This window comes from Morone saxatilis, unplaced genomic scaffold (genome assembly GCF_004916995.1).
Source record: "Morone saxatilis isolate NCDOM2014 unplaced genomic scaffold, NCSU_SB_2.0 Contig2, whole genome shotgun sequence".
In the NCBI taxonomy this organism is placed as follows: domain Eukaryota; kingdom Metazoa; phylum Chordata; class Actinopteri; family Moronidae; genus Morone; species Morone saxatilis.
Genome location: NW_023339762.1, coordinates 15,636,265 through 15,655,835, shown reverse-complemented (window position 1 = coordinate 15,655,835; position 19,571 = coordinate 15,636,265). Strand labels below are relative to the sequence as shown.

The window sequence follows — 19,571 nt, the reverse complement described above, 5'->3', positions numbered from 1 at the left end:
CACACACACACACACACTGGAAAAGCCTTTAATACACTTGCCAACCGTGGGCCCTTGGTAAGATTCCTTGAGGGCGATGTGTATCCACAACAGTGTCTCTCCCTCAGACATGTGGCATGGGTAAACAACACGGTTAAGCCTAAAACAATGTGTGTCCCTGATGACTGCAATTATTTATGAAATCAAACACAATTCAGCACTTCGCCAAGTGGGACAGCTCTCCAGATCACTCAACAAATCTCCACTCTTTACTGCTCATGATAATCTTACAGTGAAATATCGGTTATTACAGAGAGCATCACGGCCCTGGTAATCGATTCACTGATGTTTGACTTGTGTTGAACATAACCATTTCTTTATTTACAGCATCCAAACCAAATGGAACATGTGTAAACTATGCAACCCCGAGGCCATCCCCACTCAGGCTGTCTTTGTGGATGATCGCTGGCTAAATTATTCAACCTGAGGTGTTGTTGCTCCTAACTGGAGGAGCAGCTCAGAGTGAGAAATGCCAGTGTCAGGACAGTATGCATTCTCTCGGGGCATTAGCCTCCAGTAAGCAGCTGCTGCAGATGGTACGCTCACTTTGTCATCCACTTTCTCAACACGCTGCTCATGAAGAGCAATTAACTAACAGCGCAGACACAGACACGCTCATTTCATTTCCAACAGGAAAATTAGAGAGGTGGACTGAGGGACGAGGTCATTCATCACACGGGCACCTCTTCATCTCGCACTCTGTACTTTAAAGAGTCACAGGACTTAAATCAAACAGTCAGCTCTGCACACCCTTTAACACAGCCAGTCAGACAAGTGGTGACAAGCTGCAGGAACTTTCCTCGATGTTAAGGTCACTGACCTCTGTCTTATCAGTCTTTCTCTCTCAAGCTGTATAATTTGAAAGTGTGTTTTCACCTCGTGTTTACTTGTAAGTATATCAGCACCTGCTTGTATTTCATGTGTGAATTTATTGCTTCAGTTTATTATAGCTAAGTATTAGTAATAGTTGAATGCAAAAAGTACAATAAAAATACTCATTTATAAGCACCAGGATTGGTTTTATTTAATATTCAGACAGGGAATGCAAGATATTAATGAAGTGTGGTAGATTTGTTTCAAAGGTTTATTTGTCACATACACAAGTAATATGTGTAGTGAATTACAATGTGATGTTCTTCTGAAGACTAAAGGATTAGAGAAAGGAAATTTAAGGGGTACAGATTCAAGATGAAAAATATAAATATATGTTTAAGTAAATATGTCACAAATATGTAATGTGCAGGGGAACGCAAAGAATTCACAGAAGAGGCTATACAAAGGACAGAGTTCACCATCCTGTGTTTATGTTTATGCTGGCATGCTTAATTTTTAATCCCCCACCAGAAACAACACAAACATACACAAAAAAAAATTAATTTGCAAATAATTGATGCTGATATGCACTCATAATTTAGCTAACAATTAATCAAAGGAAGGAAGAGCTGTTTATGCAACATCATATGAAAATCTGTGGACCAACACAGTAAAGACATACCCTATGTTTCCGCTGCATAGATTCTAACCCCATAAATCACAAGCAGAAGATAAATATGGGAGGGCGACTAAATTAAATGGTACTTAGCCTTGTGAAGTGCACTGTAATAGATCTAAGGAGGAGGTTAAGAGAAACAAGGAGGTGTGCGTCCTCCCTTCTCCAGCCAGCGGTTGTAACCCTCAGTGATCTCCCTTAACACAAAGGAAACCAAAGATCATAACAAGACCTACAATACGGGAAACATATCTCATTAGCTGCCTGCATACCTCTCCCATCATCTCATAGAGCCCTCCTTGGGAATATAGAAAGAGGGCTTTGTCTGCTCTGTCCCCAAGCTCTTGTCAAAATCTTCTTAATTATGATTAATTACATACGCATAAAGATTTCCTCTACCAAGTATACAAATAATAGAATGCGCTCACTAAACACTACATTATTCATTAATTATAGGGCTGTTTGCTGCAAAATAAAATTCCTGCTGAGAATGTATTGCTTGTCACAAGAACAATGTTTTTCATATTTTCACAACGACTTGAAAAACATATCCATTTCTTAGCAAAGTGTGCCCTAGCTCCAGGCTCCTCTGCATATTGGAGCTTTTCCCTCTGTGGGCTCAATTGTTATGGATGCTGTTTATGGTGCTGCTATGACAAGTGTGAAGGGCAGGCATGGTGAAAGATGTATCGCTCGCTTATCTGCTCAGTGTCTGAATATGTTATAGGATTGTAAATGACCTCCTATCATGACACAGTCTCACAACAAGCAAAACCTTTTTTTTGTTTCCTCCGTTTGATTCTCTATGATAACTTTTTGACACAAAGTGACAAATACTGCTCGGGAGCCTAAATGTCTGTAAATTCCCTGAATTTGTGTGTGCGGTGGTGGTTTTTGGTGGTGATGGGGGGTTGTTATAAAACACTTCTTATGAGATCAAATTATTTTTTTGTTGTGCCAAAATTCCCACTTATGATAGAAGTTTTTCATAAGTTTGTAGAAAGTCGTGGAACGAAAACAGCTAACTGTGAGTTAAGTGGCAAGAATGAGTGACAAGAGGCAGACTAATGATAAGGTTTATAAGTTTTGATAGTTTTTACGGCCTTCTCGTGGAGCTGAGGCACATCACTGAGATGTGCTCTTGAGCTGCACAGAGAACAATATGCCTTTGAGACACACTCGCTGCACTGAAGCAGCCTCGTCCTTCCGCCTCTTGCTGCATATGCTTTATAGCCGACAATAAACCATTTTAGTGCAAAATAAATTGGGATCGTATTGAAATGCTGGCGCTATATATGTCATCGAAGACATACAGTTATTTTTTAGCAAAGCTGGAGCATAGTTTATCATCATGTGAGTGCTGTGATGGGTCTGTTCCACATCATTGGCTTCTCTTGCTTAGTTAGATTGTGAAGGTCAGAGTTCTCAAGCCTTTTATGGCTGTTTAACTTTGGAGAATTATCACATAGGCAAGACTTGGCTGATATATGCTGCACAGTCCTACCTCAGCATATAGTCTCATATCCATACTACTTTTTGGGTAAAGGATCCAAAGCCATTATTTGGACCAAATCTACAGACAAAGTGGATACAGTGGCCTGACCTTGCACTGAAACATTTGCATTGATGTCGTTGCCAAAAAATATACATGGAATTTCTATTATACTAAATATAATGGAAATATGGTATTCCACAAATATGATCTTATGGTATTGTGTGTATCTGCGTTTGTGAAAATTACATTTTATGAGGGCAAAACAAGGATCAGTCATCTATTTTGGGATGTAACACATATTGCCTGTATATCCTCAATGAGCAATTAACAGAGACATTGTATGTTTGTTTGTACATCAAAGTAAAGTTTATGTTAAGTAGTCATAGTAGTTTAAAGTCTCAACATTTATGCACATCCCCTTAAAAACATATTGAATTCTTCAGACTGCCTAATTAGTCTGTCTTTTCCAATTAATCTGTACTGGTTGTGTCAAAAGAATATCTCTGTCAACATTTCCTAATACAAAACTTGGATTAAAATCAGCCCTGGAAAAACATATTTGAATACTGACATTTTCTGGTACAGCTATTTGGCTCTAATTGCTATGTTGAGTTTTAAAACTTTGCAAATATAATTAACACCCCCAGTAAATGAAAATGGTATTAGCACATTAGTGCAATCAGAAAATTACCATAAGAAAAGAATAAAAGTTTTCCAAATGAAAGCTTGAGGGGAGAAGCCTTCTCCCCTGAAACGGCAAGGTGACATTTTATTTCCAACTCTTAATTGATGTTCTGCTGATTAAAGCACATTTTATGCTGAGGACCAGGGGGGCTCTATTTCTGTAAGCTATCCGTTTGCAGGCATGGATTGCAGCAGAGTTACAAGCCTGAGCTGAACCCCAGATCTGTTTTTTTGTATTGCATCAGAGATCCAGTTTCTTCTGGGGAAGCTGCGAATAAAACCGCAGATTTAAAGAGCAGAAAAGTATAATTAGCTTTGAAACACAAGTTCTGTTTTGTGCAGAGGCTGGTAGCAGAGTGTATTTGTGGTATATTATATAGTCTACATGCTATTGTATTGTAAAATTGATGATATTAGTTCACTTATAAACAACCCATGCCATTAATCACAGTACAATATTTGTTAGAGCAAAGCAGACTAATAATTCAAATCTGCAGCATAACTTATTTATGCAAGTGTACAATTGATAAAATGCCAGGAAGGAGTAATCTTTTAAAGCACCTCTTACAAAAACCTCTTTGTCAGAATAATCAACACAATCTGCATAATTTACATTACTTACTTAGATGCATGTACAGCCTGAGCTTAAAGTAAAGAAGTTTGTTTTCTCATGTTTGTGCCTATTAGCCACAAATTAATTAATCCACCATCCAAAACCCAATTAAGCCACAAGCTATATTAATACATCGCCCGTTTCCCAGAATGCAGAGGAAGTACCACGGAAGCACTATTATTTTCACAAACATAATCACATTTTGTTGCAACAGTTGCGCCCACGAAAAATGCCCGAGTTTATGTTATAATGTATTCAGAAGGCGTTCGGAGCTGTTTGGGTAAAGGAGTCAAACCTGAGCAGGGAGATGATTTTAAGTTCATGCAGGCTGATTTATTTTCTGCCACTAGGGGGAGAGGTGTTCCTCACAGGTTTCACCATGGAGAGCAATTATATGCAGCTATAAAGTACTGATGAGGCGGCTCAGTGAATACTTATGAAGAGTCCTGCATTAGATTCACTCTCACAACCTTGGTCATCTTATTCAAAATGCTCTCACTCTGGTTTATAGCCCATGTATAACGACACAACCCAAGCACCAATCATATAATTACCAGCGTCTCAAACTTGAGTGTTCATTCAACTCGGGGTTCCTTCAGCCTTTCAGATTCCTCTATCCATCAATGATGTGAAAAACTTCAGCTCCTCCATTTAATATTGTTTGTTTTGTTGTTTGTCAACACAACAGAGGAGATGTGCTTTTCTAAAGCTCAGTGTTAAAGAGGCACCCCAAAGAAGAATACACACAGTGTTGCCATGGAGCCCATTGATGTGCAAATGTTTTCATTTAAATATTTTTAAGAGGATCAGCTCAGATTACGCCAAAGTTTGACAGAGATAATTCGATGGCTTGTGTAGCAGCTTTGTTTGTGGAGACCATCATTCAAGGCACGTCAGACCACCTTCACAAGCCACATAGCCTTTTTAATGAAGTTTACTTTGAGAAATAGGCCGAAGCTAGTACCTTCTCTTCATGCTAGGTTATATTAGGGACTCGGACCTCATTGATGATAGGAGTTTATATTTTTAGTTATGCAGCCCAGCAGAGAAGCTCGATTAGGCTTACAAACAACATACCATACTATTGCAATTTCCTGCTTGAAGAAAAACTTTTAGTTAACACACTCTCTTACTCCATTTATCAACTCTGGAAGAAAAAAAAAGTGCCAACAAGGCGGTATAGTAGCATCTAGCGGATATATTTGCTCTTTTTCTTGCATTATAGATAAATGCACCATGGAGACCCCCCAGTATTTGGGACAAGGGAGAAGAGCTTAAATATTTATGCCTAAGCCTCCAGAGGCCCACTATTAGTAGTAAAATGTTTTACTTTCTGGGGCTGTCACTCTGCTCCGGCTCCCATTAACAACAGGGCTGACAGGGACCTCTGGGTCAAACACTTTGAGGCAACAAAAGGCCCTGATGAAATCACTCAGTGAGACCCAAATTACTTCTGTGTCATTGCTGAACAATATTTTCTCCCCAAAGCATTCCTCCTTCTGTTAACGCCATGACCCCTTCCACTGCATATGGAAGGGATTGTTTGTCTATAACACTGGGGGATGGAGATGAGGAGAAGTTCATGGACAATGTTTCTGGCTGTGTTAGCCCCCCACAAGCAGTGAGGCTCCCCTCCCTCTGTTTTGTTGTGCTTTGTGAAAAAAGTTGATAAAAACAGGTTGTAAATGGAGATGGGCAGTTGGAAATGAACATGTTGGGGTGGAGCAGTGAAGCGAGAAATCCAAATATACAAGACCTCAAAGAAAACTGGCAAAAGCAGAGAGCGAAGCCTCAGGGATGTTGTGTATAAAGCATTGAAATTCAAACTGCAGGAGCAATTGATGATTGAGATAATTGTCCAATAATTTTACATTAAATGTTGAGATTGCTGGATAGGCTTTTGTAAAAATGTATAATTAATATTTTCACTTAATTTTAAATTGAAGTAATTTTTCCCTCTATATTTGGCCCAAAAAATAAAAATAATTTCTAAATATTAGGTTCACTAGATAGAAAGTACTGTTCATATGTATATTATGTGGTGCAAAAAATAAAGAAGAAGAAAAATAAAGCAAAGTCTAAATTCAATATTGGTTAAGTCTCTGTTTGTTATGAACTTAACTATTAACAAGATCTAATAAAGTATACTAAGATCTTTAGGAAATCCCTCAAGCTGTATCAACATACACATGGATATCATTCTAAAAGGAAGATTGACAGTTGAAGTCTGCTTTCAGAGAGCTACATAGAGTAATGTTAAAGAGTGGCACAATTGGATGAGCTGCAAACAGTATCAGAAAGGCCTGGAAAGGAATGAGCAGGCAGGGAAGCTTCAAATCCCCTCTCAGCCCTAAGTGGGTGGTCCTTTCACTGTGGGTAACTGTGTAGTCGCCAGGCATTCGCACGGAGGTTTTGAGGAGGACTGGCTCTCCAGACGCAACATTCAGGCCCATACATCCACAGAATTAGATTCATGCTACACTGACTTTATTTAAGCTAAGAGTCCTGGCAGTGGCCGCATTAAATGACAGCCAGTTCTCTGGGCCTTTTCTCTGGATTAAAGGATGATTCAGGAGAGGAAGGCAGAATGGCTTAAGAAAGAATTCACTCAGGGAGAAAGAAGTCCATAGTTTATCTGAAAAAAGTAACTGAGACCTGCAGAGGTTGCCAAAGTATATTGAACACTGTGGACATGTGTGAAGACTGACAGCGAAATATGCTGTAGTTTTCTCTCCATACCCGTTCATGTGTGATAAAATATTTCAAAATAAAATACAATCATGTGAAAGTCATCTAAAACCTCAGACATAACAAAGATAAAAATTACAGTTGTATTCAAACTGTTCATTGTTTTGCAGTTGATTAAATCACATTTGTATCCAGTTTTTAATATTAAACATACTCCTCTGGTTTCTCTTTTACAAAAGCTGTTATGTGGTTCTTGAAAACCACAGGCTCAAATAATAAATGTCAGCATTTATTCTTCACTAATTTTATAAAATTCATTTAATTTTTCAGTCAAGCATCTTTAATTTCCTCTATACCTTCACAAATCTTTAAATCAAATATGTTGAAAAATAAGAGGATTAAAAAACAAATAAACCAATTAAAAGGTCAAAATAAACAAATAATTGTATTCTTTTTCCAATCACAATCAATAATCATGAAAACTTTTTCTGTCAAAAATTCACCTAACTTACTGTAGATATCATAATATTGATGACGAAAAAAACAAACAAAACTCATATTTAGATTGTTTCAGGGCCACTTTTACTCCAATAGGTAATATTCGAGTGCCACCCAGGCCTGGGAATAAAAGCCAACAGCCTCCATGCCAAGCACATGAGAACTGTTTAAGTTGGCCCCACAAGTCATACATTTGAATGATTTCAAAGAGACCTCCAATTAAAAGCTACAAACATGTCTTTGGAATGCGAACTAACACAATTAAAAGTGCTTCATGAGTGTATTAGAGGAATAAGTTGTGAATTAGCACTTTGAATACACAAGGCTGTTTTCATTCCAGAACCCTTTCACTCATTCAAGAAGCAGAGGGAAAGAGGTCTTTTTGAAGTCAGCCGGTTCTCTTTCTTTTTTTCTTTCTCCAAGCAAAAGAAGATTGAGTCAGCCTAATCTGCTTCTTGTACATTTGAATGTCTTCTGCAAAGAGCTCATCCTGGCTGCTTGATAAAGGCCCAGGTGCAGAGACAGTGGCCGTGCCTAACTTCGTCTCTGTGGGGGCTGTAAATCACTGGGAGGGGGGAAGCCCACCCTTTGAAGATACAAGCTTACTTTCCCGGCTGATTTGCGGCCAGAAGGGCAAGCCCTTTTCCAGCCCTGCACAACGCTCTCGCCAAACCAGAGAGGGTGTCAGAAGGAGCTAGACACATAACTCGCCGATATGCTCGAGGACCCTCAATCAGGCTGCACAACACACACTCCATGCAGTACGAAGCAGGGCTCCTGACTGTCAAAGGTCAAGTGGAAGGAGGGTGACACCATAGGGATTTAGTCGCAGTCAGAAAAATCGTATGCAAACAAAAATGTTAACTTTTCTCTTATGAGAAACATCGATAATGACTAGGTGTTAAGAACTGCTGAGTTGCAGCAGGAAGAGCCTTTTGGACAAGTAAAATACAAGTCATAACTCTTTTTTGCCACTCCACTAACGAATGAAACATAAGACAAAGCTGTGAGTCTGTGACCTTTACACTGTATACTTGCTTGATGTACTTAACATGCGAATCATAAATAAGGCTTGTAATTGATTCATTGCTCCGGGGCCCAGACATAGTGTCAATCATCTTGCATTATGGCATTTTCCACAAGATGCTCATCATCAAACTGGTATGAATGAACAACACGAGAACGCTGCGGTGTTGAGAGAATGATATTTAAGATACCACGTTTTAAAAAAAGGGGTTGTTGTTTTTTTTGGCATATTTTCTTGTCCAGGTCTTTGGTATTTGGGCTTTACAACAAGGCCAGTAATCCATGACACACACATACACACACCGGCCCTGCTTTTCATTTGTCCACTACAGTGCCATCTAATGATACCAAAGAAAAGAAATTAGCGGACCGTTGCACGCTCCCTTTGACTGAGTCATTAAGGTGGCCGGTGAGGAGCTAAAACTGAGCCCTATGTAGCTTGCTGCGACACACAGGCTTGCATTCCTCTGTTTGTTATTTAGATCCTTATTTACACTTGTTGTCAGAGACAGGCTGGAAGCACAGCAGTGGCTTCCTCCATGAGCCGGATAACAATGAGCTGTAGGGAGCAGCCCAGCGAGGCATTTAGCCCGGCCCTGCCCCGTCTCGAGAAGAAGGGGAGAGGAAAGTTTACTGCCTGTGATTCAGAAACTTTCACTCCCCACACATCTAGCCTTCCTGTCCTGCTGATCTCTGCCCGAGAGTTCGGATATCACACTGTCAAGTTTCATTTCAGGTCTAAAGCAAGTGAATATCTCCCCTTGAGGTTACTCCGAAATCAGTTATAACAACCCAAAGTCTAACTGGTTTAACTTTAATAGGAATAAATTACTTGAAGTGGCTCATTCTCCACATCTGTTCTACTTTGCAGTCTACAGAAAAGAAAGATGGATGCAGCAACCAACTGATGTTCATTTGTGGTTCTTAAAGTGCTGCCCTGGCTCTTTCATCACATTTCATCATTCTGCGCGTTTGCTAATGAATTTAATGACCCAAAAAAAAGTAGAAAATGAGAGGAACACCACTTTTTCAATGCATCATCACAAAAACTGCCACACAAACTGGGGCTTCTGTGCAGACAGTTTTTGGAAACTCAAGATGATCCAACTGTGTGGGAAACCAATACCGTGCCAAGATAAATCAGTGTTTCGTGTAATGGCGAAATATTCTGCAGCAGGTGAATTTCATTTTAATATCAAGAGGAAGAAAAAAAGAATCAACGTGAGATAAAATAATTGTAGCTAGAGGAACCACAGAGCCTTGAAAGCTTGTTTAATGACGGTATATTACATCATTCCTAAAGAACCCCATTTCTCAAGAGCATTGGTGACTCTTCTCATCGCTACAATTTAGATTAATGAAGTGTGCAACGTATGATAAGAGTACACAAAAATCACAGTTTAAAATAAGTGTTATCTGAGCCTTGTATGGGTGTGCGCACCCATTGTAACCTTTTTGTTTGGCGACTTCCTGAGAAGACAAGCAGTGTGTTTGGAGGTATCAGCAGCTGTGTGCTACGTGCCTCTGATCCAAGCAGCTATTGACTTCCTGAGATTTGAATTAATTACTTGCTTCACAAGAGAAACTGGATTGCAGTGGAACCCCCTAAGAAGTCCACTCATTCTTAGGAAACTGCCCCATGGACTTGCAGATGGTTTCACTGAGATGTGCTTTCCCATAGAGAACAATTATACAGGGGATTGTGGTGCTGGCATAAACCTGGAGCACACAGTCTCCATTCTGAACATTTCAAAACAGCCATAGGGGAGGTTTGTGACTTAACATAAATTAGACCACCAGGGAATGGGGAGATCTGAAGTGGCGGAAGGGCAATATTGCAGATAAATGCACTGTGCTGAGAGCTTCTGCACCACAGAAGAAACAGAAAATTATACTGTGACACCTCAGAATCAGATAATAACCACATTAAAGCCTTTTAATGTTTGACAAACTTGATCACCGCAACCTTTTCCGTAAACACAACCTGATGCTATGCTGGTTTAGTCAATTCCTCCTCTGTTTGTTTTTCAGTCTTAGAAAGGAAACAACAATGAGAGCAATTAATGACACGAAGAAACAATTACAGTTGGTACTTTTGAGGCTTGTGTGTTAGTCTGTAATGGTTTAAGTTGCTGCTGCGTTTGTATTCTACTTACTTTCAATTGGCCTTGTTTGGTCTTGTTAGTGCCAGCGGCCCCGGTGAAGAGTACACTTCAGCTGTGATGAAGTATCCAGGAACGCTGAGGTTACCAGTGGCTGCTAATTAACCTCACATTGTGTTCACTAACAAAGAAACAAAGGAACAAAGTGGAATTTCAATGCAGGAGATTATCACAATCACAATGAGCGCAGTGCCGGATCATGCACTTGATAGGGATTTTCACACTGGCCAGGACAACATGAGATTAGATCAAAGACAGATGAAGTTACATTAACAAAACAATGCAGCCTTGTTATGCAATAACAAGCAGCCATCTGGGCCTTCTCTGGGATAGGAAAGGGCTCTGAGTGCGCAGCAGCTACACCAGAATGATACGTCTTCCTCAGCAAGTTCTGCAAGATTGTATTTGATTGTGAGAACTTTATTGCGGCTTTGTTCTGACAGAGAGGAGGTAGCATCCTTCCTCAAACACATCAAGACAAAGAGGAAACGGGCTGTGTGTTCTTTGGCTGGTTATTGTTGCCTCTGTTTCTGTCCCACTGGCTGAATGGCAATTACTGCTGACTTCCTATCCAGCACGGAGCCCGAGCCCGCTGAGGGTGCCCTGACCCTGCAGTATCCAGAGGGGAGAGACAGGAGCTGTCAAAACTCACACCTCTCCCTGCTCCCGTGGGGAGTGCTCCTCCAGCTGCTGCCCCACAGGGCCCCACTGCACACTCCTGCTAATCAGCTCCATCTCATCTCTGGAAGGAACTGGCCCCAAGTGGATGCAGGCCCCTTTTCTCACCTCTGCTATCTCGTGCACCTTTGAAGTCCTGTGTAAGTGTTAGTTTATGGCTGGAGAGGGTACGATAAGATCCCAAGGAAAGGTGATGAATTAGCTTTTCGTCCCACATTTAAAAGGGGAAATAGCAGACTGCTAAAATCCACAGAATCTATTACAGTTCTAGCACCTAACAGCTAAAGCACTTGAGAACCAAAACATTGTAGTGTCAAATCTGTTAAGTACCTTCATTAAAGCGGCTTGTTTGTATTTAGTTGGCTTCCCACACTGAGGTTCTGCACAAACAAGCATTTGGTCAGACACTAGCTTCTTTGAATTAAAAATATCAATGGAATTATCAAATACCCTGAAAGTGCAACAGATTTACCAGACAAGACGGGACAAGCCGACAGAGCAGCACACTTATAGCTCTCAGAACACACCCTTGACAGGCATGCTAATAAACACTGGGGAATAAAAATGGGTTCATCATCAATTAACACATTAGAATTAGACACTTATGGACACAGCAAAAAGAGTCAAATTCCTACGGATTTTAACCATTTGCTGAACCCACTTTAATGATCAAATGAAGTCTACACGAGTCAAATGTAATGGCTGGAGGTTGACGTTGACAAGCTTGGAGCCTGAAGTTTGATGAATGCTTTTCTGTTGGTTGTCTCACCTTGTCTCAACCCGCCCTACACTTTCACACACTCAGAACCCAATAACAGGAGATCCATCTATGTACGGAGGCGGTATAGTGTTGCATCACCTATTGGAAAACATATGAGTTACTGTCACTGCTTTGTGAAACCAGTGTCCTACCCAAATAAATCTAATGTTGTTAGTCAAGTAATGTCAAGTTGGTTTTATTTATATAGTTAAAAATCACAAATTAGCCTCCAAGGGATTCACAATCTGTACAACATATGGCACTCTGTAACCAAAGACACTATTCAGATTGGGAAAAAGTCCACACAAACAGGTAACAGCAGGAAAAACAGAAGAAATATTCAGAGCAACAGAGGAGGGATTACTGTTTGCAAAAAGGTATTTCCACTTAAAATTACATTTGGAAAAATGTTCCATGAATGTGAATTTGTATTCATTAAAACCTTGTTTTTGTTGCTGACAGTGTCAGAGCAGGGAGTCTTTCATTTGCACCTCACACACCCTGTCTGTGACAATATGCATCCTTATCTTCACTAACAATTATCACCCCATTTCCCAGAACCATTACATCTTCTTTACGACACCTACTTCCATTAGAGAGCTTAAATTCCACTGTCGGCAGCTCAAGAATAGGCTGAAAGCACAACTCTTCAAAATATATTTCCCCTTATTTTTGTGATGGGCTGGGATAAGAACTGAGAACCTTTAAATTTATCACATAAAAAAGGTTCCATCACAGTTATAAAACAGAATCTACGGCCTGCTGTAACTTCCTTGTAGCCGCTGTCTGCTGCAGCTCAGTGGAATTTCGCCGCTGCCACCCGCTGACATAATTTGTTTCACAGTCACCACCCAGCAGCATGAATCAGATGTTGACACTCTAATTTCATGCACACATGGGTGTTTGGCTGAGCCAGCCTTGAATGCTGGTGCATTCCCCTGCCTCTCCCTCCAGCTGCCCACTATACCTGCCCTTTGCCCTCAGACACAGCCATGTAATGTATTTAGCCTGGCAGTCACACATTATGACTGATGATTTAACCATATAGTCTCATTATGATGCTGCGAGGACAGGAGTTTCACTTGTAGGATTTAGGATTATTTCCAAACTGTATTTATGATGTCAAATAAAACAGATGAGTGAGCTCTGACATAAAAAAAAATCTTATGAATATTAGGATTTACTAGCCGTAGATTGTGTATGATTTATACAAACAGGTTTGATAGACTCATAGTATGTCAGATATAAGCGTCTGAAACTAAGGATTTTCATTCAGTAGCTCCATACTCACCCGTCATCATGTTGCTCTATTTACCACTAAAATAAATCTGTTTACCATGGTCCACAGCTCCATCTGAAAATATTTGTTTTACTTTGTTGTTTTTATAAAAACTACATGTACTTGCAAGAAATAATAAAATATAGCCAGTAGCCACGTTTCAGAACGTGAAAGGCTTGTCAAGGATTGACACATTTGCAGAGCATAATTAATGCACGTTTTGTCTATCAGTGATTATTTTTTGCTTCTTTTAAAAGTCAGCACTGACAGTCGCTATGGGAGAGAAGAGGAGCTACCTGGTGGTGTTTGTGCATGTCCTCATTCTGTCAGCTCAAAGATCCAGCATAGACTATTTTCAACACTAGTGACCAGCAGAATAACTGTGAACACATAAATGCCAAAAAAAAAAGAAAAAAGTTGAGGGCAATTCCCAATATCGCTCCTTCACAACAAATCTGACAGCTTCTCTTATGAGTGAGCATAAATCCACAAGATAAACTCATAAACAAATAAGTTGTTTGTGTGCAGTGGAAGCCAGATAACTGCCTGGGTTTTTGCTTCCTCCTGACAAATATCCAAACAATAAACACATAGTAAATAAAAGCACCCTGTCCGTATCAGCTCCCTACTTGAGGTTAAGTTGAGTTTATTGCGGAGGCCACTGCCTGCATGCATTAAGCAAATCATAAATTATACATGCTAATTACCTAGGGCCTCCACTTTAATGAATTATTTTAATTAAACTACAACATTGGGGTTTTGCATGTGGTCTATATTTCATCCCCTGCCTAAGATGACCTTCTTCTTTGTCTAAGTGGAACATAGTTGAGAGAACAAGGACAATGCAGGCTTGGATTATACAACAGTTCAGTTCATACTGATGCTGCTGAACTGTGGAAGATATTGTATGTATAATGGACTGAAATGGCAAGAACAGATTTTATTTGTATTACGGAAGGAAAGAAAGGCTCAGGAGCGAGTAGGAGGAAAGATTCTGGGACCATGTTTGCAGATTAAAAAAAAACTTGTACTGTCAGAAACTCTTATTGTTTCAGGAGTTTTATTCAGAAAAAAAATGTGTTTTCCAGACTATTTATTTCAGTTCCATGAGTGTCATGGTGTCAGAGAGGAGATTCCCTTGGCAAGGTCTAGTAAGTGTTTCCTCTCTTTCCCACCTGTTACATCGTTTTTAATGCCAGTGGTTTTACACTTTATCCTTTTAATTGTTAAATTAATTTGTTCTGTGTGTTTGTTTGTTTGAACATTGTTTGCAGGAAAAGCTGAAGGTGTTCACTTTAATTGTAAAGGCACTGAGTGCCAGCTAATAACGCCCTCAATTTGTTTTTCTAGACTGACTTCATACCATTGATGTTCAGCATTTCAGCCCCTTGCACTGTCCTAAAATAAAACAGGGTGGCAGGTTGTTGTTTTCTTTTTTAGATGCAATTTGCATTTGAATATTGTATTTCTGATCCAAAGTAGCATTTAATACATCAAATAAAAACCTTTGGTTATTATCAGATTTCACATTCTGGGATGACTTTAAAATGAATTACTTTTTATTCCCAAAAGTTATTTTCATACATTCATCTATATATTATACATAGACACTTGTAACACTGCAATAAATAAGCTACCAAATAAGACAAAAGTTCACTGAAATCCAAGTTAAAAAAAAAGATTGCACAAGAATAAATATGTAGTAGGCTATATATATTATGATGTTACTTTTTTTTCATTTATGCGACACATTTGTTGCTGGATTTAATCGCTGCAAGGTGCTGAATGAAAAAGTTACAAATGTGTGTTAATGTGGTTTTAATGTATTTGTAACGACAAGCCTGAAAAAGAATAAAATCAGATTCAAAATTAAAGCTTGTAATCTGGCGTTGCAGTTTCAATACATTTAATCACCCAGAGTCAGAATTAATGTTAACACACACAAATGCACAAAGTGGGGAGGAAAAAAAACAAAAAACTAACACTGTTGTCCAAACAGTCCATGGGGGAGGGGTGGATTTAAATTCCAAAAGGGTCTTGCAGCTCGTTTCCTAGTTCCCCAGTCAGCAATGTGTTTGTGAAAAATCAGTCTTTTTGTCTTGCTGAAAAAAAGGCTAAATCTACATTGGTGGCCCAGTCTAAGTTTGCTATTCTTTGCACTTTCAATTCAAGTGAATGAGGGAGAATGAAGTGGCCCGAGACCCTTTATTTGATCTACTCGATTGCATAAAGTGACGGAATTCTAATGTATTTGTTTAATACCCCGAAATAGGCTGTTGCTTTCTATAGGGGAGGCAGATAAAGCGCGTTATTTTTATTTTGAAAAATGATCGAATAAAAGAAAGAAAACTGTATTTCACAGGTTATTTCAGATATCTCTCTGTCCGTATTTATATAAACCTGTTGAATAAAGTTCCTCCAGAAAAACGTGTTAACGCTCCAAATTGTCGGTTGCACTCATTACTGGAAGGAGGGAAGAAAAAATCCACATGACACTATAAATTCCCTCTGTAACATTTTGAAATCGAGAATATGTAACAATATGAATTCGGACACTGTGTGCAGCTTTTCTTAATGTTTATTGTTGGGCTTAATTGTGTTTGGCCTACAGCTTGATGAATGAGCCCAGTTGTCTGCGCTGTGACCATGGCATCGCAACTCCATGCATCCTAATCGACTGCACGATTCATTTCTCTCCCCACTGCTACTCTGCAACTCTCCCACTCTGAAATCATACAGGTCTGGATAGAAGACATATCAAAGTATTATTATTAGTAGTAGTAATATTATTATTTGTAGTATTATTATTAGTAATCTAAAAAAAATAATAATTTTATAAAAAATAAAATATATACTGATATTCGATGAAAAGAGATGTTCTGCCAATTGAATAATAACTGTAATACTGTAGTAATAATAATAATAATAATAATAATAATAATAATACGTGACATTATCTTTGATTAAATCTTCGGAAACATTTTTGATTGTTTACTTCACTTTTAATGAGAAAATATTTCGATGACCAGCTTTTTTTTTTCCAATTCATTGCAGACTGTTTGCACACTTTTCGAAAGCACGCATGCTTGCAAAAAATAAACAAACAAAAACAACAACAGTAACAACAACAGTAACAACACAATTTTTTTTAGAATGCATGCTTTACCTAAAAAAAAGTACAAATTTACAGCATCTGATACACATGGTCACCACAGCCTTTTAAATAAAATGCTTCACAGAACATTTTCTGGAAAATAGATATCTAAAACATAAAACTAAAAAGTGCATTTTACAACATTTCAGTATCAGTTATTTGCAATATTCACATCTTGCATTTTGAGGACGTCTCACAATACTAGTTTTCCATTTTGAAAAAATTTCAGTTTGCTTTCTTTTTTACAGGGATGGTAAGAACAAATCTAAATCCTATTCCTATTTGGTATACCCTTACCCATCATTCCAGTATTAAAAGCAAACAAAAACACAGAGCCATTGCCTCGCAATTTCATTGACATTACAGTGGTCACACGGAAACGGTGCAAAAGGTTTGCTATTTGATCAAACTGAATGACTGCCACGGGAATTACAAGCACTTAAAAAATCAGAGTTGATGGTGCCAAAGCAAACTTCCCCTGGTTCCCCTCCGTGGCTCCACTTTCAACACTCACATTTCACAATAAACTGAAAAATAGAACTATCAAATAATTTATATTTTCAAGAGCAATACTTCGCTGTGCGATTCTGTGCTGGACTTCTATGACAATTTAAAGCGACACATTCAACACATACACAAATAAATCGATATGCAACTGCAACTCGCCTTGATAGTTTCCGACGACAGAAAATATAAACTTTGGAATTGGTAAAAGGGGGGCCTGGGAGCCAGCCAGCAGTTCGTGTTACTTGGGAAAGTTGAGCTGGTCAGTGCACAGCCACAGACTGCAGTGTGGAGGGGCTCGTCAGAGTCTCGCTCGGGGTCGCGGGGCTGCTTTGGCTCGTCGCTGTCTGTGGGGACGTCGGGCTCAGAGACTGTGGAGAGTTTGATAGAAACGCGGGGATGTGTGGAGGTAACGCCGAGAAACCGGCCATGGAGGTCGGGGTGGGCTTGATTGGCACAGGAATAGCCGGTAAGGACTGTCCACCGTGACACAGAGACTTGATGGGCATGCCATAAGCACTGTAGTCGCCGCTTGCCATGGAGATTGGGGCCGCCGTGTCAATCACGCTGGTGTTGTACATGTGGGGCCATGCTGTCGTCAGCTGGTTGTGGAGCGGGTACCCGGCAGACATAGACTGCATGGTGGAGAAAGCCAGACTTCCCGGGACCTTGTACTCTCTGGCGATGATGTTCTCGATGGCGAACGGGTGCTTAAAAGTTGACGACTGAGACACTCCGAGGTTGTAAGTTGACATTTGGGGAAGGTGTGTGCCAGTGGCTGCCAGGGCGCTCAGTCTCAGCTTGGCTTGCTGCTGGAGGTAATGGGCAGCATCCGATTGCTTACTCGGAGCCAAGTGATCGGATGAAGTCAACACTTTGAACCTTTTGCGGCGTCTTAAGAAACTTCCATTCTCAAACATGTCCCCGCAGCTGGGGTGCAGAGCCCAGAAACTGCCCTTACCTGGCTGATCTGGGCGCCGGGGGATTTTAATAAAGCAGTCGTTGAAGGACAGGTTGTGCCGCAGAGAGTTTTGCCACCGCTGAGTGTTTTCTCTATAATAAGGGAACCTATCCATGATGAACTTGTAAATTTCACTGAGAGGCAGCATCTTCTCCGGGCAGCTCTGGATCGCCATGGCAGTGAGGGAGATGTAGGAGTAAGGTGGCTTCTGGTCGCTGTACGTGTTTCTCCCCGGACGAGGCATCCTCGATATTTTCAGGAAAGGAAAGAAGGAAAAAAAGCAATAAAAAGTAGTCTCCCTTAATTCCTTGGCGAACGCTGGTCGCTCTTCATGAAAACAACCGCTGAGAAAAGTTTGAACACAAGCGAAGCCGGAGCAGCGTTGTGCGTAAAACAGCCAGGTTGAGCGCCTCTGCAGTGTGCAGGCGGGCGGACGGTGCACATTTATGGAGTGACGGCCGATGTAAGTCTTTCTTGCAAAGTAAGTCAGCTTGTCCCGCTAGCAGAGCTGAATAGACTTCATTTGGCGTCCTTGATAAGACGAGCTAAGTGGATGCCTCCATGGCCTTCCTCTAACCATCTGATAGTTTTATGTAGTGACATGAGCAGAAAAGACCCCTGTAGAGGCGCTCCATTAATGTGCCACCTCTTTGCTATCACATGACAATTGCCATGGGAGGAGGGGGCTGGGAGGAAGGCATAATCTGGTTTCATTTACACCTATTTACATGGACACCTTGGGCCAATGGAAATCATTTCCATTTGAAGACAGAAAAAGGGGTGAAAAGGCTCGGCAACCGGAATTGAACTGCGATGGCACTCAGTGTGTGAAGGTATGCGCTAAATACTTCTTCAGCGGACTTTACAGTTACAATTCACAAGTAGATATTACGGAGTGTGGATGAACATGGAAATGATTTATCTTTTTGTAATTGAATGATTTTCTGTCATAAAATCGGCTTAACGACCTGTGCTGTTGGCAGATGTTTATTGTATATTATCTAAACATGGATTTATTAAAAAATACTCCTGTCTGCAGTGGTGTGTGTACAGTGCATAAAGTGTGTCATGCATGCTGCTAACCCGTTTTAAAGGTGTGGATTTGAATGAAAACGTCAGCTGATTTTACATGATAAAATATTGCAAAGAGATCCATGTTGCTTTTTCTTCTTCCTTAATTACAGTCTAATATTGTTTACGGAATTCAATACAAAATAATTAGCCATGAGCAAGTTTGTTGATGAGCCGGCTATTAGTTTTTCTCAGCGAATTTCGCCCAGAGCTGAGCGAAAGGAAGTAGACGATATGAAAACATCAACACAACGCAAACAACGTTATTCAAACTGAAACTTCATGAGGCAATCGGCTCTATTGTGTTTATGTAAAGAAGATTCAAAAGTACTTCAGAAATGCAAATAAACCCTTGAGGATGGTGTGGTGAAAACTGTATAAAATATCCATAAGTCAATTATATGAATGTGAAAACCAAATGGGAAGCCTATTTTGAGCTATTGCTATTCAAGCTTTTGGCCAGGGCCACC

The 19,571-nt window shown here is 40.0% G+C and overlaps 1 protein-coding gene across 1 annotated transcript; it reads right to left on the bottom strand.

The window, feature by feature from the left end:
• Positions 1-16,457: 16,457 nt before the first annotated feature.
• On the bottom strand, positions 16,458-18,595 carry foxb1a (forkhead box B1a). The gene has a single exon (XM_035665306.1). It carries the CDS (start codon positions 18,272-18,274, stop codon positions 17,333-17,335), a length of 942 nt encoding a protein of 313 aa, XP_035521199.1. The 5' UTR covers positions 18,275-18,595; the 3' UTR covers positions 16,458-17,332.
• Between the last annotated feature and the right edge of the window lie 976 nt (positions 18,596-19,571).